At 36.7% G+C, this 27,032-nt stretch overlaps 1 protein-coding gene across 1 annotated transcript in view; it reads right to left on the bottom strand.

Annotated features, from left to right (window-relative positions):
- The window catches only part of LOC115229190 (proto-oncogene tyrosine-protein kinase receptor Ret), a 280,998-nt gene that overhangs the window by 47,973 nt on the left and 205,993 nt on the right, over nucleotides 1-27,032 (bottom strand). Inside the window, exons 18-21 of the mRNA XM_029799591.2 lie at nucleotides 18,637-18,848; nucleotides 11,068-11,196; nucleotides 6,105-6,175; nucleotides 480-520 (exon numbers count right to left, since the gene is read on the bottom strand). Coding sequence (XP_029655451.2) covers nucleotides 480-520; nucleotides 6,105-6,175; nucleotides 11,068-11,196; nucleotides 18,637-18,848 — 453 coding nt within the window. The remainder of the gene's footprint in view (nucleotides 1-479; nucleotides 521-6,104; nucleotides 6,176-11,067; nucleotides 11,197-18,636; nucleotides 18,849-27,032) is intronic.

The raw sequence follows: 27,032 nt of genomic DNA, 5'->3' as shown, positions 1-27,032 counted from the left end.
ATATTATCATTAGTAACATACACACAATACTATATTATTTGTATCAATACACTTTTTTAATAATGGCGTCTTTAAATCCTTTAATCTTAAGAAACTCGTCAATTTTCGTAGTTTAGAAGTTAATTTACATATTTGCGACGGTTCGAATGATTATTATTGTATATCTGATTATTGTTGTAAGTATACTCCAAAGCACTGAAAAATAGCATAAACTGGCGATAACCCAAATGAAAAACATTAAAAAAGAAAGCGGTTTAAACCATGAATACAAGTACGAGAGTACTTCTTAAATCTGAGAAGGAAACACATCTTACATGCTTTTGCATTGATTAATATAAAGAGTAGTCTAAAGTTTACCAGAAACCAGATACTTTCATTTTCCTAGAATAAAATTTCTATCCTGGATTCGTGAGTCTGTACGGCAACAGATAAAATTCAAAACAATTGAAGCCATAAATAAACACTTTAATCAGACTTACCGAATGTTACTATTTCCCAAAGAACTACAGCAAAAGACCATCTGAAAAATACAAATGCGTAAAAAAAAAATAAGGCAAGAATTTTATGTCAAACCAAGACCTTTCAGTTATAAAACAAGGTCAATGTTTATAGGGGAAAATAATCAACGATTTAATTAAATGCACAATACTCCGCCATGTATTTTATGGATATCGAATTATTAATAGCGAACCAAACTGTAAACTCAAAACACAGATGGTCAGAGCTAACCTTAATTCAGTACTTTTTTGTTTCAGCCAGCAAGTTACCCTTAATAGTTTTGCACACATACACACACACATATACACATGCATACTCGCACACATATGCAAATACATACATATCCACGCGCACATGTACATATTCACACATGCGCACGCACGCACACATATAAAATGTGACATGGAAACAGTTTACGAAGAAGAAAGAAAGGTTATACAATGGGTAAACTGAATTTAATTGTATATATAAAACTGTTTAGATCCAAAAATAGTTCAAATCTCAACGATATTAATGTTAGCCTTCCGAACAGTCGTTTAGCTCCTGGTTAATTCTGATCCAACAAATTTATAATCAAAGGTTTTCAATCATTATTTTCAGTCAGTTTTATATCTCCGACTACATTGTCTAACATACTTTCTTTAAGAAGATAGAATGAGACTTAATGGAAATTTTGACTGGCACTTTTAGCAGGGCGAACAACCAAGCAGAGGTTGCCTTAGCTGGTGTAGTAGTCTTGTCGGCTGGAGAGGTGGCCTTTTTGAAATAGTGGTTGTATTATTGGCAGATGTTTCCAGCAGTGCATCTCCAGGCTGAATGGAGTTATCTTCTTGACGGGAGAGATAACCTTGTTGCCTCGACAGGATAGCGTTGTTCGATCGTGAATTTTAATACTGCCTTGAGAGGCTTCCTTGTGGAAAGTGTTTGTCTTATTGGTATAAGAGATTGCCTTCTTGATTGCTTAGTTTGCTGGATATATTGTCTTGTTGATAGAGAGATTGTTATGAATTCCTAATGTGTCTATACACTAAATTTAGCAAAAAGAATTGTAGATTAAGGTCACCCGCTGAGTTTCGATGATCTGTTGTCAATGATTTTAAAGGTTTTATATCAATGCAACGAAGATGTTTTCACATTGTCAGATGTGTGATCTGCTAAAAATAGCTGCCACATATTTCTCATATCAGGTCCTACCATCTTACTACATTTGATAACGTAGTCCTTTCTGCACTCTGCCTGCTGAAATACAGCATGGTATCGGCTTGAATGTCATTGGTTATATGGGAGGAAGCACTCCGTCGGTTACGACGACGAGGGTTCCGGTTGATCCGATCAACGGAACAGCCTGCTCGTGAAATTAACGTGTAAGTGGCTGAGCACTCCACAGACACATGCACCCTTAACGTAGTTCTCGGGGATATTCAGCGTGACACAGAGAGTGACAAGGCCGGCCCTTTGAAATACAGGTACAACAGAAACAGGAAGTAAGAGTGAGGGAAAGTTGTGATGAAAGAGTACAGCAGGGATCACCACCATCCCCTGCCGGAGCTTCGTGGAGCTTTAGGTGTTTTCGCTCAATAAACACTCACAACGCCGGGTCTGGGAATCGAAACCGCGATCCTACAACCGCGAGTCCGCTGCCCTAACCACTGGGCCATTGCGCCTCCACCATTGGTTATATATGTGTTTAATCAACGCTGACCTGAGATGGAATAAAACAACTATTATTCTATTTTCCCTGAAAGTGACTTATCCAACAAAGAATGCGTAAATTCTTGAGAAGAAACTTCAAGAACAAACACATTTTTGCAAGTTGAAGCACAAAGACGTTTTGTGGAAAGAATCGTTGTATTTGTTTATATTACAAACACTGAAAATACATCAACAAAAAATATTTGTATGATCTATTTTTTTATCTCTGTGTATTATTTTACTACACTCAGTATCAGTGATATACTACAACTTTATTGACCTCACTATAAAAATGTTGGCTTTCTTCCAGATAAAAGGAACTGCTCATCGCCACCATCGTCATTGGTTATAATAGTAGAAGGATTTCTTAAAAGAAATGCCAATCAAGTATCCCACCTTTCAAAATTTCTGGTTTTGTGTCTAAACTATAAACCCTTACTACTACTAATAATAATGAGATTGTGGAGGCGCAATGGCCCAGTGGTTAGGATAGCGGACTCGCGGTCGTAGGATCGCGGTTTCGATTGCCATACCGGGCGTTGTGAGTTGAGCGAAAACACCTAAAGCTCCAAGAGGCTCCGGCAGGGATGGTGGTGATCCCTGCTGTACTCTTTCACCACAACTTTCTCTCACTCTTACTTCCTGTTTCTGTTGTACCTGTATTTCAAAGGGCCGGCCTTGTCACTCTCTGTGTCACGCTGAATATCCCCGAGAACTACGTTAAGGGTACACGTGTCTGTAGAGTGCTCAGCCACTTACACGTTAATTTCAGGCTGTTCCGTTGATCGGATCAACCGGAACCCTCGTCGTCGTAACCGACGGAGTGCTTCCATCAATAATGAGATTTCATAAAATAAGTGCCAGTCAAGTACTGGAGTCTACTTTCTTTCCCCAATATTTGTGACCAGGGTGAAAACGATTAGACTGATTGTAACTACAGGCTTGCACCAATAAATTGGTGTAGAGTTGTTGGGTGAGGGCTCGTAGCCTTGGTGGTCAGGAGAATCGTTAGCACACCGGTCAGTATACTCAGCAACATATATTTTCCAGCTTTACGTTTTGAGATCCACTTTGGAATTCATTATTTAGTAGGTGATAAGATAAATTCCAGTTGAGCACCGGGGTGAATATAATCGACAAGCCTTTCCCCTCCAAATTTCAGGCTGTGTGTTTTGACAGAATCATTAGTACCATAGAGACAATGGTTAGCGGCATGTTGTCCGTCTTTATGTTCTGGGTTCAAATTCCGTAAGGTACACAAAGAGTGGGAGTAAAGAGAAAGAAACAGGAGGTGAACATACAAAGAAATTCGATTATTAACTGACTGCAAATTATCACCGATTTTACAGGATACTCTAAGAACAGAAGTATTACTTATTGTCATTTCCAGACCGAATTCTTCACAATGCATAGCAGGGTCCATCATGTAGCACCTGTCCTATCAAGAACACTTCACTTTAATAACTAATTAAATACCAGAACATTCTTCGTGCGTGTGCATATATGTATCTATCTATCTATCTATCTATCTATCTATCTATCTATCTATCTATCTATCTATCTATCTATCTATCTATCTATCTATCTATCTGTTTATATATATATATATATATATATATATATACATATATATATATATAGATAGATAGATAGATAGATAGATAAATAAATAGATAGATAGATAGATAATAGATAGATAGATAGATAGATAGATAGATAGATAGATAGATAGATAGATAGATAGATAGATAGATAGATAGATAATTGGTTGTAAGGATTCAAAGGAATCTTGGCACATAAATAGATAGGATGTCAGTAATAGATAGGTACAATAACATTGGGCTGACAGTGAGGTAAACAACAATGAAAGTATGAAATGTTAATAGGATACTGTAGATATTTAAGTACCAAATCCAATTTAAAGCGTAGATCCGACTGTGGGGTTAGTTCCAGGTGTGGCGTAGGTAGAAAAAGAGAATACAAATAGCCATAAAAATTTACCACAGTTGTTTCGGTAGAATTTTATTGATGTATTCATAGATTACATCACAACATATAATCCACCATCTTCAAGTAAAAGTTTAAACAGATAAAATATCAAACATGTGAGATTTCTCACATCGAACGTGTCGAATCCGACATCGTTCGATGAGTAGTTCTTTAAAAAGATAACTCACATGTTTATAAGAAGATTAGGTGTAGGTTGAACCGGCATGCGAAAAGCAAAGAGATCAAATCACTATAGTATTTAAATTCACTTATTTAAATTAGTTTATAGCTAATACAGGCGATGAGAAAGTACAAGAATCATTGATATGCTGTAGCCTTGAGTTAACATTAAAGGTTATGAAAGCCAAGCAGAGACATCTGCTCATCCTGCAGACGTGGTCAAAGCACTGTAGTCTGTGCTGTCGGACTTGGTCTTCGATGGTCGGCTGCTTTTGGCATTGTTCTCAGATCTGCGACGTCTGCGTTCACACCCCTTCGATGGTATGTCTGGAAGAAGCCCATCTTCTCACCAAGGACCAAGATCCTTTCCGCGTCTTTTCCGCACGTTGGTTTTTGCCTGGCCTCCCCTACAGCGCTGAGATCTGGATCATCCTCAAACAGGTCTTTCCTTGGTGTATCTCAACGCGACTGAATCTCAAACAACAATATCCAAGAACAATGCCAGCAGCAGCTTTTAAGTACATATGTACAACTGAATGCATATATCAAACATATATGTATAGCTATATATTTGCTTGTGTGTCTATGATCGTGTGCGTGTATGCATGCACATACAACCATATATATTCGTGTAAATATTTCTGTTATCAATATCAAGTCAAATAAGCAGTTAACCATGTGATGCGAGTCAATGATACGTTTATTTATTTGTCAAACTGAAAGACTCTGTCAGTTGTGTGATAAACCAACGTAACTAGAATAAACGAGACATAAACATATAGACATATTGAACTAGAGTTTAAATGTGAGAAGCGAGGGGAAAAAGAAAAGAAAGTGGGTTTTGCCTGTAGAAGGAAGAAAGGGTCTTAGTTACCAAATACCTTCGACATTTGTGATTGTTCTGTAATCAGTTGTTTGGTTACTTTATTACACGTGTTGTTCGTCCTTATTTAGTCAATAACAAAGGATCATTTAATAGAAGTATACAAAGTGTCAATCATATATATTACAAACAGAAATAAAATGTCTGTTATGAATTGAACATATATATCTTGAACAGTATTGTGCCTTTATGGTGATTTTGTCTCCTTTATATTCTTAAAAAATGCATTTCCAAGATAATTCGTATAACTGTCAGCTTTATCGTCTTATGACAAGTGTAAATAATGATGTTTCATAACATGTAGACATGTACAACATCACAAATATAATGGTTTTAAATTCTGGCACAGGGCCAGCGGTTTTTTGGGAAGTCGATTATATGAACCCCAGTACGTGACTGATATTTATTTTTTCCCATCCTGAAAGGATGAAAGGCAAAGTTGACCTCGGAGTTGTTTGAAATCAGAACCTAAAGACGGACGAAATGCCGCTAAGTACTCTATCCAGTATGCTAACGATTCTGCAAGATCGCCGTCTTAAACGTCACAATTATAGTGAATTGCTATTTTACGTCTGAAGAGTAGAAAGATTGCAACACAAAAAATTTGAGCAATCAAAACTTTAACTGGCGTAGTCAGTCTCTGTTTGCAAAACATATAAGATATTTTGGGAAAGTATTCATTGAAAATTGATAGACATAATTTGTGTTGTAGCCTTGTATTGTTTTATTTTATCAAAACCCTCAGTAATATTTCATATTGCGGTAACGAATCATTGCTCTCAATAAGGAAATAATTGACAAGATGATTAATTGCAAGTAATATTGAAGACTGAAATGAAGTTGACCACAAAATGATACTTACACATCACTTTTAGTTGTAATCATTTGTGACCAAATTATATTTGGATCCATCCATTTTATAGATGCAAAGCTCTAGAAAAACAAAAACACACGAATTAAGTTGAAATATATTTCTTTACTACCCACAAGGGGCTAAACATAGAGGGGACAAACAAGGACAGACAAAGGGATTAAGTCGATTACATCGGACCCAGTGCGTAACTGGTACTTAATTTATCGACCCCGAAAGGATGAAAGGCAAAGTCGACCTCGGCGGAATTTGAACCCAGAACACTTAACGGCAGACGAAATACGGCTACGCATTTCGCCCGACGTGCTAACGTTTCTGCCAGCTCGCCGCCCTACGAATTAAGTTGAAATAGTTTCCTTTACTACAGGAAAAGATCACAGTTCTAATAGACAGAATGGCAGTCAAAGTTAGAATATTTTAAATCAAGCTGAAAGTTGGTTGGGGAATGAATACATACATACATACATACATACATACATACATAGCAATCTTGAGAAATTAGGTTTCTAAAAATCAGAAAGGAGAAAGATAATTCGAAAGCTACGGATCCAATCCATCACTGAAATTGTAAAAATCTGTAAATCTTTCCAGAAATTTATCATTTAAACATATATGAGCATGTCTAGGTATGCAACTATATGCATGAGAATACATACAGAAAAATCATACAAATTTGCACTTATACATACATGCAAACAAAAATACCTTGTTGCTGATGTGGAAATTCCAATGAAGGAGCTTGGATCTAGGTTAGAAACTGGGTCTTTTTCTATTGGCAAGAAATCTTGAAACGAAACTGAAGAATGTCATAGACACATACATAAAATATAATATATATATTATATAATATATATATATATATCTATATATATATATATATGTATATATGTATGTATAATATATGTATATATATATATATATATATATAATATATATATATATATATATATAATATATATATATATATATTATCAATTTCTCATTTTATTAAAATTTTCTTTCATTTGAGCATTCTGCATTTTTAAAAAATTTTTCCTTACCTATCATTTCTCCACGTGCGGTCAACACAACCCCACCATTTATTGATCTATATATATATATATATATAGATATATATATATCCATTCATCCATACATACACACATAATATAAATATACATATATACATATATATACATACATGTATGTATGTATTTTTCTATAAAGAGTTGGGATATTATTAATCCAGCCTGATAGAAAAAAAGCATTTGCGAAGAATCTTGAATAATTTTGTCTTTAATGTCATAAAAAGATGTTTCATGGTAGCAAATTCGTGTATATACGCAATCGATAAATCTAAAGCGTAAGAAAGTATACAAGAAATTACAGATGTAAATACTAGAATCATCTATAAATATAGTGGAAAAACAAAATTTCTACCGAAATATCTCCCATAAAGAGGAAGGCAAGATACTATACTCAAAGAAGAAATAGACAGCGCTGGTTGGGAGAGAGTCGGAAAGAGAGGATATATAATGATCTCTTTTAAGGGCCCATTAACCCCTAGATCATGAAATAGTAAAAAAAAATGTGCAAGAAATAACTTTCTGCATCAAAACAACGACATACACACGTGTGTGTGTGTGTGTGTGTGTGTGTGTTTGTGTGTGTGTGTGTGTATGTGTGTGTGTGTGAGGTGTGTGTGTGTGTGTGTGTGTGTGTGTGTGTGTGTGTGTGTGTACATACATATACAGAATATCAACATCTTTTCAGCCACTGAAGTTGCGAATAATCCGCAGGCTTATTGATAATCGTTAACGACGGAAGCAATGCTAATATGAAAAGGTAATCTTTATATCCAACTTAACGTGGACGTCTTCTTAGAACGACGAATACTGTGTTATTTGCAGCGAGAATTTGACTGACATGCGGTGACCGGACGCTTCCCACTGAGGATTTCCTATAGAATGAACTCACGTGACATGGGAATTCCAGCGTCCATGATAAGCGATTCTCGTTTGCTACAATCTATGTGTATGATTTCATGCACTAAACGCTTTTATGAGAGGATCTCTTAAGACTGATAACGCAGTATTCGGTGTTTTGATTCATGATAAATCGGATACAAAAAATACCTTTTGGTATTGCGTCTGTCGCTAATAATTTATACACACTCTGTGTGTGTATGTGAACCATGAAATACTTTCCTTATGAACAGTTGTAGACTTTCCACTAAGCCCAAGCTGGATCTATATCAGTGTAGTGCTCGTACTATTATCATAAACAACGTCCAAAGCAGGCCGTTCGAGTTCTTGACCGATTCGATCCCCAACACTCTTGAACTATTTTGGTCACTTTGGTCGCTAATACAATAGCCATTCCTCCTCATTCTCTTTCTACACACTCATCGCTCATCTTTCCCCTGTTATCCTTACTTCTTTTATCCTTTAATCCTTGCAGTAAAATATTCACCAGTATCTTTTTTCTCAACACTGCAGACTTCTTGGATTCTTGCAAATACTGACGTATCAATTTTTAAGCTATCGACTGCAACAATCTTACAAGTCTACCAGGATCTTCCAAACATTATGGGTACTGGTCTCATTCATTCAACTAACTTAACAAAAACAACAATTATTTTGTATAGATGGAACACGAAGAAAATATGGTTGGAGATGTTACCATTCAACCGGCAGTCTTAAAAATAGACATAAAGTTTCCTGATGCCTTTGTTGCCGGAACTCTCATACACTGATCTTTGTATGAACTATTTCATATTATAAATAACTAATTTAAAATTAGTTTTACATAAAAATTAAAAGAAAAAAATGTTTTTCTTCTCTTCTTTTTCGCTTTGTATTTTCTCTCTAAATGCTTTTGGTTAATTTCCTTTCCTAACCTTTCAACTGAACTGACGGCTTATCTGGCAATCAACCAAGATAATGTTACAGAACTTCAGAGTGTCTGTCAATCGACAGGTTCCGTAGAGGATTAAAATGTTAAACTACGTATTTGTATTCAATTATTATTTATTCTTCGTATTTTTTAAAAAATATTTGCATATCTTTATGTGAATTTTTTTACATACACAGATGCAGTCACACGCACACACGTATGCACGCACACACACACACACACACACATAACTTTGTGTATGCTTTTATGTATATGACTGAGTGCGAGTAAATATTCGGCCAAATCAAAAGTATTGATTACTTAAAGAGGCGCAAAGCCTAAGGGTTATAAAGTAAATATGATTCCGAGACATACGCCTCACTATCTCTTCTGCCAATTACTTTACTCTATCTAATTCAATGGATCATAGCAGAAGAATTAAACTTGGTGAAATAACGTCATTTGGTCTGTGTTAGGGTAGTTAATGTGAATATAGCAAACAGGTTACATGTAGACCAGCAGAGTCTTGAGGCACCGAGTAAAATCTCGTGCAGCATTTGCTCTGGTGCTCTATGATCTGATTTTTAAATGGCACCGAGATCAATTATGCGTTTTATCATTTTGTGATCGATAAATGAAGTATCAGTCCATTTAAATGTGATACAAGTGTTATGTTCATATTTCTTTTACTGCCTACAGGGGGCTATACACAGAGGGGACAAACAAATTAAGTCGATTATATCGACCCCAGTACGTAACTGGTACTTATTTAATCGATCCCGAAAGGATGAAAGGCAAAGTCGACCTCGGTGGAATCTGAACTCAGAACGTAGCGGCAGACGAAAGACCTAATTATTTACTACCCACAATGGGCTAAACACAGAGGGAACAAACAAGGACAGACAAACGGATTATGTCGATTATTTCGACCCCAGTGCGTAACTAGTACTTATTTAATCGATCCCGAAAGAATGAAAGGCAAAGTCGACCTCGGCGGAATTTGAACTCAGAACGTAACGTTAGACGAAATACGGCTACGCATTTTGCCCGGCGTGCTAACGTTTCTGCCAGCTCACCGCCTTACAAGTATTATGTTCTTGGAAAAATAACATTATATACTACAAAAAAACATTATAACTACAAAAAAACATAACGTAGTAGTTCGACGCATATATCTCGATTAAATAAGCATCAGATTTAGGATTGAGCGACAATAATTCTTAAAGGCCACAATCTATTGACTGAAACCAACAAAGAAATGATGAAATCTAAAATGAACATTGTAATTGATAGTATTTGTAAATCAATGTTCAAGCAGTTTACGGTTAGAACTCATTTGTTAGTGTTAATATACAGTTCATAGTTGTTTGAATTCATATGTGTTTATTAATGGCAACTTGTGAATCAGCTGTTATGGTAACAGTACCATCTTTACGTTCTGAGTTCAAATTCCACCGAGGTCGACTTTGCATTTCACCGTTTCGTGGTCGAAAAATTAAGTACCCGTTGCGTACTGAGATAGATCTAATCGACTGTCCTCCTTCCCCAAATGTGAATGTTTTACATTTTAAAAATGCATTTTAATGAAAAATAATAGAATTTTTAACTATATATTAATAATGTTAGTATCATATATATTTGTGCATCTTTGATAAAACATTAATGAAATTTAGTAAACTAAATGGGCAAGCGTCTTCTACTATAGCCCCGGGCCGACCAATGCCTTGTGAGTGGATTTGGTAGACGGAAACTGAAAGAAGCCTGTCGTATATATGTATATATATATATATGTATGTGTTTGTGTGTCTGTGTTTGTCCCCCTAGCATTGCTTGACAACCGATGCTGGTGTGTTTACGTCCCTGTCACTTAGCGGATCGGCAAAAGAGACCGATAGAATAAGTACTGGGCTTACAAAGAATAAGTCCCGGGGTCGATTTGCTCAACTAAAAGGCGGTGCTCCAGCATGGCCGCAGTCAAATGACTGAAACAAGTAAAAGAGTGTCAATAACTACCCATAATATTAACATTTGGTTAATAACATTTGGTTAATTAACATGTGTGTGAAGGAGACTTCCTTACCTTGTATGTTTTCCCAGTGATAGTCGCAAGTTGGGCAGCAAGAACGTCTGGAGGTCTGAGATTGAATATTTTAATAACTCCTCCGCTACTCACCAAAATATTACGGGCTGACAGGTCGCCATGTACCAGCTGAAAAAGGAAATGAAATCTAATTCTTTTACATAATAAAAAAAAACAATATACGTATAACAGTTTTTTGCAAATGCTTCTATACAGCGAATATTTTTAAGACAAAAAGACGCCGAGCTGGCAGATACGTTAGCACGCCGGGTGAAATGCTTTACATTCTGAGTTCAAATTCCACCGAGGTCGACTTTGCCTTTCACCCTTTCGTGGTCGAAAAATTAAGTACCAGTTGCGTACTGAGGTAGATCTAATCGACTGGCCCTCTTCCCCAAAATTTCAGGCCTTGTGCCTAGAGTAGAAAAGGATATTTTTAAGTCAAAGTATTATCTTTTATTCAACTAATACATTTTCCCGCATATTTATCTAAAGAACCAATGGGTATATAGCAAACGTCGATTTTTATCATGCTGCAAATATTATGTTGCATTTTGTGATTAATTGTATCAATTTGTTTCAGCTGATGCCATATAAACAAGAGAAGCTTAATCCTACAATTTTACCGAACCAGCATTTTATTCAGATAATGCATATGAGGCACAGGAGTGGCTGTGTGGTAAGTAGCTTGGTTACCAACCACATGGTTCCGGGTTCATTCCCACTGCATGGCACCTTAGGCAAGTGTCTTCTACTATAGCCTCTGGCCGACCAAAGCCTTGTGAGTGGATTTGGTAGGGAGAAACTGAAAGAAGCCTGTCGTATATATGTATATATATATATATATATATGTGTGTGTGTATGTATGTTTGTGTGTCTGTGTTTGTCCCCCCAACATCGTTTGACAACCGATGGTGGTGTGTTTATGTCCCCGTAACTTAGCAGTTCGGCAAAAGAGACTGATAGAATAAGTACTATGTCGATTTGCTCGACTAAAGGCGGTGCTCCAGCATGGCTGCAGTCAAATGACTGAAACAAGTAAAAGAGAGTATGATTTGAGCGACACTCTCATTGCTTTGACTGAGCAGACATGGTATTGTGACTATTATCACACGATATATATATATATATATATATATATATATATATATATATATACACACAATTGTATATTACTTCATGCTTCATTTGTCTTTTGTGTGAGAAGAGCATTGCTCTATAATTGTAGAGAAAAAGAAATACTTCTGAAGATAAAAAGTATGTAAGTATCAACTGTTGGCAAAGTTATGTTGAACAGGTATAGAGCATATACTTATCTAAATATCCACCAACGAATCTGTTTTTTTCTAAAATAGTCATAAATTTCATATATATGTTTGTGGATATGGCGCAGTTGTAAGGGATATTGAACCAGATCATATTATTTTTATAATAGCCTTTATGAAATTAAACCCAATTTTTGTACCCCTAGATATTTCTATTAGCTTATATATAACAGCACCGGTAGCTTTACAACTTATAATATACCTCTTAGATTATAATTAATATATATTTAGCATGTTCTATCGCCCCAGGACTCCTTTATTAAATGCCAGTGATCAATCTTCATAGATACTATCTAATAAGTAAATATTTAAGTGTGTGAATAAATATTAAACTAATTCTATGTAATTTCTTTGATGTAATGATTGCATTGTTCAATTAAATGGAGTCGCTTGAAACGATCGTACGGCATCACTTCTGGATGTCCTTGTTGCTTATTTTGATTTTATACACCCCTTATCTTGAAACTGTATGGATAATTCCGCACTAATTTTTGATGCCTCAGCAATCCCGGAAGTGAGGGTAAGTCGAATATATATCGACCCCGGTGTTCAAGTGGTGCTTATTTTATCGACCCTGAGTGGATGAAAGGCAAAGTCGATCTCGCGGGATTTGAACTCAGAACATAAAGACGGATGAAATGCAGCTGTGAATTTTACCTGGCGTGCTAACGATTTTGGTAGCTCTCAGTCCTCCCGGCAATATATATTACAAAATCTGGATCATAGTTGTTTGTGTTGTGTGATGTTGCACGTTCATTACCAAACCAAAAAAGATATGAATGGCGTACCAGCACTTCTGTTTCGGTTGAAACGTTTGTATGTTATGATGTAAACAAGACAAAAATGTATAAAAATGGCTGATTTTATCACTAGAAATATGGTTATTGTGTGTTTTTTCCAAAGCATTATGTACTTTTTCCAGTTTTCCAGTATTTTATACATTTAGATGATGGCAAAAGTAACGTCTGGCAGTAACGCTTTTCAACCATAAAAACGAATAGGTTACAAAGTTATTTAAATGGTGATTGATGTCCATAATACATAAGAGTGAAAAAGTTTTGCTAGGAAGTCCTATGTGGCAAGAAGAGAATTTTGTTATGCTCCATTAAATACCGTAATATAAGAGAGAACTACAAAACAACGAGATAAGTACTTTTACAGAGGTCACATGTTAAAATTGTGTGGTGCAGTATCTGACCTGTAAACAAAGTGTCTGTTAACTTACCTGATTTTACTATGGGGAAATTAGATTACAGGAATATCAGTCTCCGTCAAATAAATATCGATCATAAAAAGTGAAGATGATACATGGTTTCTTATATCGTTTCTTTTAATACTGACGTAGTATGAAATTCAACCGCTTAGAATATAAATTGCTGCAAATTAACTTTTATATTCAGGTAATTTACATACTATGTATACAAAGCTATTGCTCACGTCCATTATAAATACATACAAAGATATATGTATATACACATGCACGCACACAAACGCACAAGCGTACACGCACAAACACAAAACTATGAAACTATGCTTTGTGTTACACTGACGAATTGGCTGTCTTCTGTGTCAAATTTTATCGTTAAATCGGCATTTTAGCCATGGACCTCCCAACTTTCTGCTAGCTTAACTTCTGAATTAAATACTTCGTTGTGTTTTAGTTTTTCCTCTTAAGACATTAAGGCGTGGTTAGAGGAAAATTTGGTTCAGTAGGCCCTAAGACTGTTAACGGATTACAGTAACCAGACAAAACTTCAATGGTAGCTTGGAGAAGCACATTTCGATTCCACAGTTGCTCCTTTTTGCTAGCAACACTAATAAACGCCAGATATAACTAACCCTAACATTCATCATAAAATGTAACAAGCAAATGTATAAGAAAGTATATGCAAACCCCTTTCCGACATTCATACTATACATTCACTGAAAAAAAAAAAGAAGAGGCGGTACGAAGGACAAACACATTAAAAACAGTCATATACATAACATTTTGTTACATAAGGAAACATCATTAATAAAGATGCATTATACCCAAAATAGATTATACCAATCCTGCATGGTTTACTATTGTCCAGCCACTCTCTGTGTCACGCTGAATATCCCTGAGAACTACGTTAAGGGTACACGTGTCTGTGGAGTTCTCAGCCACTTACACGTTAATTTCACGAGCAGGCTGTTCCGTTGATCGGATCAACCGGAACCCTCGTCGTCGTAACCGACGGAGTGCTTCCAAACAAAATAAACATTTTACATCATCACGAACTACGTATAGATCATACATGCTTACCATATACGTAACGAAACAAATTCAAGATCACCTATTTATCTGAGGACCATCATCCGTTCTCGCAAAAACTATCAATCTCACAAAAACTATCATGCTACATGCTCAATAGCCTTCAAATATACAGTTATATCTAAAATGAATTCCAAAACGTCACTACTACACCGACTTTACAAAACTATACAACTCGTTAATCCAGACAAATCTAGAAAAATCACATACACGCCCAAATAATTTGATTAGACCTTGGGCGGGGATTTATGGATTAAAATGTCGTGTAATACGGCCGATGTTATTAAATATATGGAAAGGAATGTAATCCCATTTATTAAGAAAATGTGTACTTATAAATATTTTAAAATATATAAGTAACATGTTAATATCTTCCATATGGTATATATATGTATATATATATATATATATTATATATATATATATATATATATATATTTATATATATACACATATATATACATATATATATACGCACACATACATACACATATACATACATAGACACACACATACAAACACACAAATACGTGCGTGCGCGTCACACACACACACACACAAAACCACATATGATGAATAGCTTTTACAGTATGTAATCAACAAAAAATATTTTTAATGAAAATTCTAGACTTCTTAACACAGCAATTAAGTATCATTTAATGAACTCATTAGTCGACAACTTTGTATAGAAAACATAAGAAGAAAGGTAAAGGATTTTTTTTAGCGATTCTCAAAAATAGGGGATGATAATTTCAAGAAATATATTTACGACATCAATTCCTTCTGACCAAAGCTCAATTCACTTTGATGAATGAAATCGAAGAAGCTACTACTTGGTTTTATTCATAACATACGTGCAAAAAAAAAAATCTGGCCCTTTTCTGTATGTAAAGGGACACCCCAAGGGACATGTATTGGTTTTATTCGACCTAACCATTATCGTATAATGTACTGAAACCGTTTTGGATCAGTTGACAGTTTTTTTCCTGTTTTACATGAAGAAAAGTGTTAGGAATTTTTTTTTTTTTTGCAAGTAACAATTTGTATTGTTAAAAAACATAATGAGCAGAGAGAAATAACTGAAGATTGAAATAAATTAAGAGACGATGTACAGATGTACATGCGCAAAAGAAAGCATCTCAACTAGTTTAAATGTCGCTCGACTAAGAGAGAATTCCATTCAATTACCTGACTGCTATATCGAAATTCATGCTTTAGCTCTTTCGAGTTATTATTCTTGGTTTATGTTATTGTCTAATTATGCAAATTAGAACAATCCAAAAGTTTTTGTAATTATTTTTCTATTTATAAAATTTTCCGTCAACAGATCAAAGCAGAACTGAATTGACTCTGCTATGCTGATGAACCCCAACAACAACGAAACATATCCCTAGATTTGCAAACAAAGATTAGTTTCGCAAATTAATTTTGGAAGATCAAATTTTTAATTTCTTGAAATAATCTCTTCTTTTTGAAAAGCGCTAGCAGTTCTTCAGTTAAGGCGAATTTTATTATTCGAGAATGTTTTTTATGTACTCCTTTCGGCACACCACTACTTATTTAGATAAAAGAAGTATTTGTTTTTTAAGAATTCGTCTTTTAGAATACCGTGCAATATTGGAATTAAAGCATTCAAAGTTGTAGCTTAAATACGGAGTACAGTAATTCTTATTAGCCTTTTACTGTTAAATAATGCTTTACTTAATATATACAGTTGGTTTATTTCACTACATTTTCGCCTCGAAAAATTCAGAGGGTAAAACCTAATTATTTGATTTTACTTAGCACCCGATCAACAGTGATTGGAAAGGCACACAGCGAAAGGAATTCGAATTGCAAACTTAGTGTACATTGATAAATTAGAGACTTTATTTAAGGTAGTCTCTAATTTATGTAGCAGGTACTACAATGGCCTTTGTTCTTTGAAAGTGGGTGGTTTTCTACCCCCTATTGTAATGCCTTCTATTTCTCGGAGCTGCTTGGTTTTGTACTTCTTCCATTTATTCACATGCGATCCACTCGTTTCTCAATTTCTCGTCACCCTGCCTATATCCACCTGCAACCTCCATGCTACCCCTATGCTCAGTTCTTTCTCTCCAGCTCATCTGTTTTCCAGTACCTCTTCGTTGTCTCTGTCTTTCCTGTTAATGTTGAATCGCAACAGTTTAAACGTAACATTAACAGCATCAATTCCACCAGTCTCATAGGGCCTCCGACGATCAGATTCAGCATGAGGGACATAATAGAGGTTTCCTTGTCTCCTGCTTGTGTTAGGGGATGTTTCATTACATGAGTTCAGCAATGCAGTGTAACACTTCATGCAATTAGCTGGTACCTTTACTGGTTTCATTCAATGGGTTGTACCCATGCTAGGAATTACCCTTGACGAAATGATTTTCTTTTATTTTTTTATTTGTTTCAGTCATCTTGACTGCGGCCATGCTGGGGCACCGCCTTTAGTCGAACAAATCGACCCCTGGACTTATTCTTTGTAAGCTTAGTACTTATTCTAACGGACTCTTTTGCTGAACCGCTAAGTTACGGGGACGTAAACACACCAGCATCGGTTGTCAAGCGATGGTGTGGGGGAACAATTACAGACGCACAAACATATACACATATATGTTTATATACGACGGGCTTCTTTCAGTTTCCCTCTACCAAATTCACTCACGAGGCTTTGGTCAGCCCGAGGCTATAGTAGAAGACACTTGCAAAAGGTGCCACGCGGTGGGACTGAACCCAGAACCATGTGGTTGGTAAGCAAGCTACTTACCACACAGCCACTTCTAACAAATTTGGAAAATATTTGCTTAAGTTTTGATAGTTCATGCCCTTTCTGATGATGTACTGGTAGTAGTTAACTTCAGTTCATGTCTAAACGATCCGTGACATGTAGCTAAATGATATAACGATTACGCATGAGCTACAGATCCATTCTTTTAGATATAGCATGTCCTTGCCATGAAGAGATCCATACTTCAAATTCCTATATGTAGTAGTTAATTAAATGTCAGATAGAATAACAGTCCGATTTCTTGTATTTGCCACACTGTCAAGTCTTTTTCTTTACGTTGTTGATTATTATTGCGACCATATCGGAATAAATTAATATTCTTTAATCTATCTTTCATATAACTTATGCGTATAAATAAGACTGAAGTTTCTTAGTTACTTTATAAAGTCCAGTGTGATGTTTTACTGAGATTCAGCATTCTGTCATCTTTTTGCAACTTAAAGGGAAAAAAATACATGAAATGATATTTCAAACTTAACCTTGACATATACACTTTACTTGTTCCAGTATTTGACTGCGGCCATGCTGGAGAACCACCTTTAGTCGAGCAATTCGGACCCTGGGACTTATTCTTTGTAAGCCCAGTACTTATTCTATCGTTCTCTTTTGCCGAACCGCTAAGTGACGGGGAAGTAAACACACCAGCATCGGTTGTCAAGCAATACTAGGGGGACAAACACAGACACACAAACGCATATATATATATATATATATATATATAATATATATATATATATATATATATATATATATACATATATACGACGGGCTTCTTTCAGTTTCCGTCTACCAAATTCACTCACAAGGCTTTGGTCGGCCTGAGGCTATAGTAGAAGACACTTGCCCAAGGTGCCACGCAGTGGGACTGAACCCGGAACCATGTGGTTGGTAAGCAAGCTATTTAATGAGACATAATAATGTAGTAGATAAAGTAATAGACTTGTCTTAGTGTATTAGTCTATCTAGTTCGGGGACAACTATTACTTTCTCTCTCATATTTAATGAGCTATTTACCACAAATATGTTCGTGGAACATACATCCTCCTTTGCAACATTTAATACTGTGCATAGAGAAGAGAAAAGTGATTAAAATTATCTCTAGACGGGAAGTCTTAGTATATTGGATAGAATGTTTTTAGTAAAGTGCTTACCTTCATATCGTCTAGATATTCCATGCCCTTGGCTATTTGCCACGAAAAAGAAAGTAAATCTCTGATTGTAATCGATACAGTTAATCCAGGTGGTGACTCGTCACCTGTATTGTTCGGATCGTCCCCTATCTGAGCTCCATCAGGTCGATGGTTTCGTAGGTAATTTACCAGGGTGCCGTTTTCACAAAATTCCATCACCAACAAAAATGGATCTGAAGAAGATAAACATGATTACGAAAAAGTTACATTTTAGTTTTTAATAACCCTGAGAGCTCACATTAATATCATTATAATGTTGATGATATCACTGAGAAGAACAAAACCACAGATGGCCTCACTTGTTGTCATGGTAGCAGTATATAATGGGTGGATGGTAGGCTAGGGCATAATCACATAATTTAGATTCCTTATGACTCATATTCTGTCTTGATAAAATGCAGAAGAATTTGAAAATAATACTGCTAGCAACAAGAAAATTCATCACTTACGTAATATCCGTACTCTTTTCAGACTTACACTGCATTACTTCAAGAAGCCTGTTTACTGTAGAATGTCTTCAGTTTTGAGACCATTTTTTTTTTAAAAAAAAGGCACTTATAACAGTCCAAGATTATTGTAATTTTAGTAGAGAGGCAATCATATCACCTATTTTATTATCATTTTAGTATGCCATTTCTACTCTTCTAGTAAACTGACCTGACAATTGTTGTTATTCCAGATTAAAGAAGACAGCTGTAACAATCCTTTGAGCACACACCACAAAACACTGCTTGTCGCAGCTGACTGGTTTCCAGAATGCAGTCGAGACGTTTGGAAATTCGCAATGCCATAAAGTTTTGTGTTAAACTAGGCAGAAACGTTACAGAAACTTGTGAAATACTCCTCAATGCAGATGAATTAACTTTCTCGCTGGTGAGAGACAATAAGAGATGTAAAAGGAGGGATGTCAGAAGACCGGAGCTGGTTGAGAAAATTCGCAATTTTGGGGATAAAGGTCGTTATGTGTCTATAAAGGCAATAAGCATAGTTTGTTGTTGGTGTGGTAACTGGACACAGAATAATTAATGAAAATCTGAACATGCTTAAAAATTTGTACTAAGTGTGTTTCCTGGGTGCTCTGTAATGAGCATGCTGGTAAACGACTACATGGCAGAGAGGGACAGCAAAAATATCCCTCACCCTCCCTACAGCTCAGATCTTGTTCCCTGTGACTTTTGGTTGTTCACCAATCTGAAGGAGAACTTTAGGGTCAGTCGTTTTGAAAGTGAGGATGTCTGTGACAAGGGTTCTGGACACATTCTTTTGGAGGCCTTTCATGTGGACTTCATGTAGTGGCTGGAGCACTACAACAAGTGTATTGAAATCAGAAGATCCTACTTAGAAGACGATTATGCCTTGTACATGGAAATTAATAAATGTCGCTCCTAAAAAAAGTCTAAAAACATCTGAAATGCACCTTGTACACACACACATACACACACACACACACACACACACACGCACTCACGCACTCACAAACACACACACATACACGTATATATGTTAGCCCCAAGTTCTAAATAGTGAATGCTTAGGCGACTATGTTGGTATTTTAACAAATAGCGCATTAATATATCTTATCTAGTTATATTAATTACATTTGGTATAACTGTTCCTAAGAAACTGTGTTGATTGTGATGGTGAAATAAGAATTACGGCTAATAAAGATGACACTTACAGCGTTTGTTATCTTGATGTTATACATGATCTAAATGGAGAGATAAGAGTGTATACTGTAATTCTAGATGAGTTGGAAATACGAAGTTATGTGGTAAATTTTTGGTGCAACCAATTACGACATTATGGCTAATGTTTAAAGAAAATTATTCTTAGTTTATTTTTTTTTATATACATCTATTTAAAAATTAGTATAGTGAATATTTCATCTACGTAATTTAGAAATGTCGCCAGAATGATGACCAGAAAGTACTACTAAATTTATTTAAATGCAGAGTAATGAGCAAGGAAATATAGAAATAATGTTACTAAATTACAATTTTATCTAAAGAATATTATTGAAAGAGCCGTCGTTATATAGTATAATATAGTTGTTGAAAAAATAGCTTAGATGCATCATGACAAATTGTGTGTACCTATCATAGTCTGTGCGTAGTTTTTACAATCGAGTTTGTACAATCTTAGTTACGGAGGCAAATGTGTGAGTCCTTTGAAGGTGTAAAGTGTCGTAGGATGCTTTGTAAATATAATTTTTAACTTTTATTTGTTAGGCGGTATTGTAATACTGTCTCAATGTGAGTGGTATAAAGACAATACCATAGAGAAGTGAGTCTATACCCTGGTTTCAATCCCTCGCTCTATTTCTCTTTATATTTGCAGCTAAAATCTTGGGAAAAATATGAATATATTTATGATCTCACTTCCCCTTTCAATCGAATATTAAGTCTATATATGACAATAAATTCTATATGAGTAGTATAAAAGGTTAAAATTTCTTTAATAATTTGAGTTTTTCAATAATAAAGCATCGTCCAATCATACACGGAACACTCAAAGTCTACCAGTGAAATTAACCTGACGCTTCTGAAGTGCATATCCGTAAAACTTTCGGACAAAAAGTTGTAATAGCGCAGATTTCTTAATTCAATATAAATATTTAGTTATTGTTGAGTTAAAATTAGTTGCAGAAGAACAAATTCACTCATAATAATTATTCCCCAAATAAGTAAAGTTAGTGAAGTTGTTCGAAGAAAGAACTGAAACTGACTAATAGATAGCGTTCACACTAATTTTATTTGTTCCCACTGAATCTGGACATGAAATCTGAAATACCAAAGTAAATCTGACGAAGAATTACTTGAAATTGATCAAAATCTCACCGGTTCTTAGGACTAAAATCTATAAGAATAAAATTCTGAGAACTCCATGATTTGACGACAAGAATAATTGACACTTTTCCTTCTTTCATTATTTCTTTTTCTAAATTTTACCACAGAGTGACTCTCGCGTTCGTCCATGGTTGGTGTGATCGATTCAGTTGATGTTGGAGTAGAATTAGAACTATTGTTGAATTGGGTAGCACGCAGCTCGTTAGTTCGGAGACACAAGCGCTGTCGTAGTAGCAGTACAAAAAGATGAAAATACAATATTTGCGCTGGACTGCTAATGATTATAGACTGATAGTAATGTAGTCTGTTGATTATTTTGCCAAGCAGTTGGTGTAGAATGTTTGTGAGTGTATCAGCTGCACCATCCAAGATATTTACATTAATAATATTCAGCATCTGTTCAGAATAGTTAAGATTTTAGTCGCAGCTCCAACAGTAGCTGAGTAGTAGAGGTTCAAGTTGTTATGTACATTTAAATATTTTAAGATAACGAGTTAACATGGAGGTGAGTTAAGGTATATTTCGTGAATGCTGAATAAAGTGTGTTCGAACAATTTTTGGTGGCTGGATGAGTTAGGAAACCATTAGACTGAAGAGTAACTTTGCTTAATGCCTGAATATCATAAATTCTTAAGTTCCGTGCATCTAGAAGTGAGATTTAAAAATGTTAATATATTAAAAATATATGCATGGTTGTGATTTTAATTGACAGTGAATAGGATTTATTTTAATTAGGGTTATTTATTTCACTGACATTAACCTTATAGGATAAATTCGACGAACATAATATTGACAGTTTCAATAATATCAAATATATATTGACTATAGGCGCAGGAGTGGCTGTGTGGTAAGTAGCTTGCTTGCCAACCACATGGTTCCGGGTTCAGTCCCACTGCGTGGCACCTTGGGTAAGTGTCTTCTACTATAGCCTCCGCCGACCAAAGCCTTGTGAGTGGATTTGGTAGACGGAAACTGAAAGAAGCCCGTCGTATATATATATATATATATATATGCGTTTGTGTGTCTGTGTTTGTCCCCCTAGCATTGTTTGACAACCGATGCTGGTGTGTTTATGTCCCCGTCACTTAGCGGTTCGGCAAAAGAGCCCGATAGAATAAGTACTGGGCTTACAAAGAATAAGTCCTGGGGTCGAGTTGCTCGACTAAAGGCGGTGCTCCAGAATGGCCGCAGTCAAATGACTGAAACAAGTAAAAGAGTAAAAGAGAAAAGAGAGAGAGTATTGTGTTATGAGAAAATTAGTGTTCACATACATGTAACCAAATGCGCTGCACACAGCTAGGCCGCAAAATGACAGATTTAGTTAGTTAGTTAGTTAGTTAATTTGGCTCAAAAGCAAATAGCAAGGCCATGTAGGGGGACATGGAGTTAAGTACAGGGTGGTGATCATGTAAAGAGTTCAGGCCATTTGAGGTCCAGGGAGGCTTTGAACAAAGCGGTCGTCGGCATCTTCACCATCTCGTCTGGCAGCTTGTTCCACGGATCCGCAACCCGGACGGAGAAAGCTCCTCTCCGATTGAGATGAAATCGTCGCAGGTAGAGCTTTTCGGAATGACCCCGCAGCCGACGCTCTGGAGCAGGAGTGAAGAACAGCTCTTTCGAGAGGTTACACTTTCCGCTTATGATGTTGTGGGCGAGAATGAGATCACCACGGCGGCGGCGTTTTTCAAGAGAATAAAGGTCGAGCGTCCTCAGCCTTTCTTCGTAGGACAAATTTTTGAGACCATGAACCATGCGGGTAGCCAGCTTCTGGACTCTTTCGAGATGCTGTATGTCTTTGAGGAGATAAGGAGAAGAGGCTTGAATCCCATACTCCAATATGGGTCTCACCAGCGTGACATAGAGTGGTAGGAATATGGCTGCTGTGAGCATTCCGAATGACCGTCGAATCAAGAACAGAATTCCGCGTGCTTTGTTGGCAGCATGGACGCACTGGGCCGAAGGCGAAAAGGAGGAATCCACCAAGATACCCAGGTTCTTTACCTGATCGGTCCTCTCCAGCAGCAGACGGCCCGGCTCGAAATCAAGTTGAGTTGCAGGAGTAGAGCCGACAGGCAGATGACAGCACTTTGACACGTTCAGATACAGGTCCCAATCTTTAGACCACTTCCAAATTTGGTGGAGGCATCGACGAAGATCCTCTATATTACCGCGAGGAGCGACCAGTTTGATATCGTCGGCAAATAGAAGGGTGTGTTGCGTGAGGTCGTCCGGCAAGTCATTTATGAAGACTAAGAACAACAAGGGCCCAAGCACTGAACCTTGAGGCACGCCACTGCTCGCACTGGAGACGTCGGACCGCGAACCATTAACTTGGACTTGGAAGGAGCGATCTGAGAGGAAGGCACCAACCCATCGTACAATATCCGGATGAAAACTATATGCTTGAAGCTTGACAAGTAATAGGCGGTGGTTTACCGAGTCAAAAGCTTTGGCAAAGTCCAATAAAACGATGTCAACAGCATCACTATCATCGAGGATGCGCGTCACCAATTCTTCCATTACTAGTAAGTTGGTCAAGCATGATCTCTTCGGCACGAAGCCGTGTTGGGAATCAGAGATAGCGGCTGTGTTTAGGAGGTGGAGCATCATACTTTTCTTAAGGATGGTTTCGAGCATCTTGCTGATTATTGATGTAAGGGAAACCGGTCGGTAGTTAAGCGGGTCTTCGCGGCTCCCTTTCTTGAAAATTGGGCAGATTATCGCTGTTCTCCAGTCTGCAGGTATAGCACCCGTCGCCAATGACATATTGAATAGTCGTGTTAAGGGCTCGCAGATGACCGGAGCCAACGCTTTGATAACCCGTGGGTGTATGCCGTCAGGGCCGTGACCCTTGTTGACATCGAGGCCTTGAATAACACGTTTCACTTCGTCCCGCGTGATGACCAATCGAAGCATTGGAGGTACCGATCTATCAAATGGAGGGGGTTCACGACCATCATCTTGTTTGAAAATAGTTGAAAAAGCCTTGGCAAATAATTGACTCTGTTGATAAGGGTCCTCAATCGATACGCCTGTTGAGTCTACCAACGTTGCAATCTGGTTGTTCAAGCGGGAATTCCGCTGGACATGGGCAAAGAAGGTTTTTGGATTGCTACTGGCATTTGCCGCGATTTTGTATTCATAACTGAAGCGTTCTTTCTTTTCAATTTTCACGGCTCGGTCTCGTTGAGTTTTGTACACCTCAAAAGCTGCAGTCGAATCCAGATTTTTGAATTCAGCCCAAGCAATATCTCTGAGTCGACGTTCTCGTTTAACCTTCTTCGTCACCCAGGGCTTGTGTTTCTTCTTCTTGGGAAGCCCAACGGGAACTGCCTGGTCAGTCAAACAGATTACATATGCTTTGAGGGATGACCATAGTTCGTCAACTGAGGACAACGTCATCAGGGATCGCCAGTCCAGAAGCGCGGAAGCCTCGGTTAGAATTTCAAGATTAATTGCAGAGAAGACTCTACGTGGCAGCGAAGTAGTCGTGGGCGTAGAAAAAGTTGTGTGCATGACGAACTTCAGGACCGCATGATCACTCTTGGCAAGAGGGGCGCACACAGATACGTCTGACACTGATCTTGGATAGCGGGAGAATACCAGATCAAGCATAGATGGCTGCTGCCCAGACCGATGCCTTGTCGGATATTCAACATGTTGCGATAGAAAACAATCTTCAGCCACGTCAAGAAGGGCCTGGCCGAACCGGGAAGATGTTGTACAAATTGATGCGGGCCAAATTGATTTGAGTAAAACAGTGAAAATGCTGCTCCTGTATGACCACAGTAAATCAAATATTCAGACCATTATCATTCAAATGTTCCTTCAGTTTGACTATACGCCCGATATCCGAAAATATACACCGCCTAGAAGTATTTACAGCAGTATTGTTAGGTGATAAAAAGTTAATGCTTAATTAATATGCTTATGCTTAACTTTGCATATTCCCGGAGGACATTCATTCTAAGAAAATCAGACAGTGCAGAAATGTGCTCAAAGAATTGAAGAATCGAACGCTTAATCATAAATGGATATTTATTCCATTAGCAAAACAATAACAAAAAAATGCCAGTTATCAAAGCAATAAACTTGAAATAACATATCCTTGAGAACTATTGATGACAGAAATCACGAAGCTGATGTCAACGGTAAGGATGCTTGTTGCGGTAGCAATGGCAGTAGTAGTAGTAGAAAAGAGATGGGGGTTGGGATTGGGTGGAGAGTTAAATTAATATGCTCAATGAAATACCTAGACGCTTGGATTAAATAATTTGATTCGTTGTCAGAAAAATATGTCTATTTAAAATGGACAACATGAATATTGTGTAGACGACTTGGTACAAAATAAGAAGGCAGGTAGAAAAACTTCATATGAATATGTGAGTTAGTGTGTTATGGGATGAAAATAAAAAAAAGCAATCCATGTCGAATTAACTTATAAGCAAATATATCATACAAGTGATAATTAAAAGAAATTGATATCACGTCGAGAAAGCAATAATCTTCAGTGAATAAGAACGCATGCATGTGAAGTGCGCGTGTGTCTGTGTGTTAGGCAGACTATTGAGAATTTATTTAACCAGTAGACTTCGACTGGAACATTTGTGTGATATACATACATACAGATATATGTATACATACATGCAGGCATGTATACATGCATACATATGCAAGCGTATGTATGTGTGCGTGTGTGTTTGTGTGCATGTGTGTGTGCATGTACAATATATGTCTATATCAGTACCCCTCCATCTGTTTATCTCCCTTTTTCTATGTACGTTACCACACACACACACACACACACACACACACACACATATATATATATATATACACACACACACACGGAGACACAGACACACAAACACGCATACACACATACTGATATACGATAACATGACTGAAGGAAGGTATCTCAGATGATTCTGCTTATTAAATCCAAATATAATGAGTTTTAAATATATGATAGTGTGTGTTGAGAAAAAGTTCGATTAGCTGATATGATTTTTTCGGTCAGTAGATAAAAATTCCCTCTGGCATCTTTAATGTCCAAAAATAATACCAACAGAGATAACAACAGTTAGATCAATTAATTGACGTTTTCGAAAAATCTTCTGTATTTTCAAAGAATTAAATACTAAAGTAAATAGACAAAATTCATCAAATCTCAAAATCTTTACTTCAGTCCAATAACGATTTCACATATCGTGTTGGTATAATTCTGAGATGAGACAAAATGAGACAAAATGAGACAAGATATATGGTGAAAATAAGGTTTGTGGTGTCAAAAGTACGGAATCATGAATTAGTTTCAGGGCAGAGATTCTTTTCCCTGTATCAAGTTTTCGGTAGAATGCCCTCGACATCACAGCAACTTATTATATTTTTATTTTCAGGTCAATCCTTTTCTACAGATTATATAGTATGATATTCTGGCCAGGACATCATGCCCCGAGGTAATGTATCATCTTGCTGAAATTATTTGGGTGACAACTCCGGCGCTTATTT

This window comes from Octopus sinensis, linkage group LG2 (assembly GCF_006345805.1).
Source record: "Octopus sinensis linkage group LG2, ASM634580v1, whole genome shotgun sequence".
NCBI lineage: Eukaryota > Metazoa > Mollusca > Cephalopoda > Octopoda > Octopodidae > Octopus > Octopus sinensis.
This window is presented reverse-complemented; position numbering and strand designations above follow the sequence as displayed.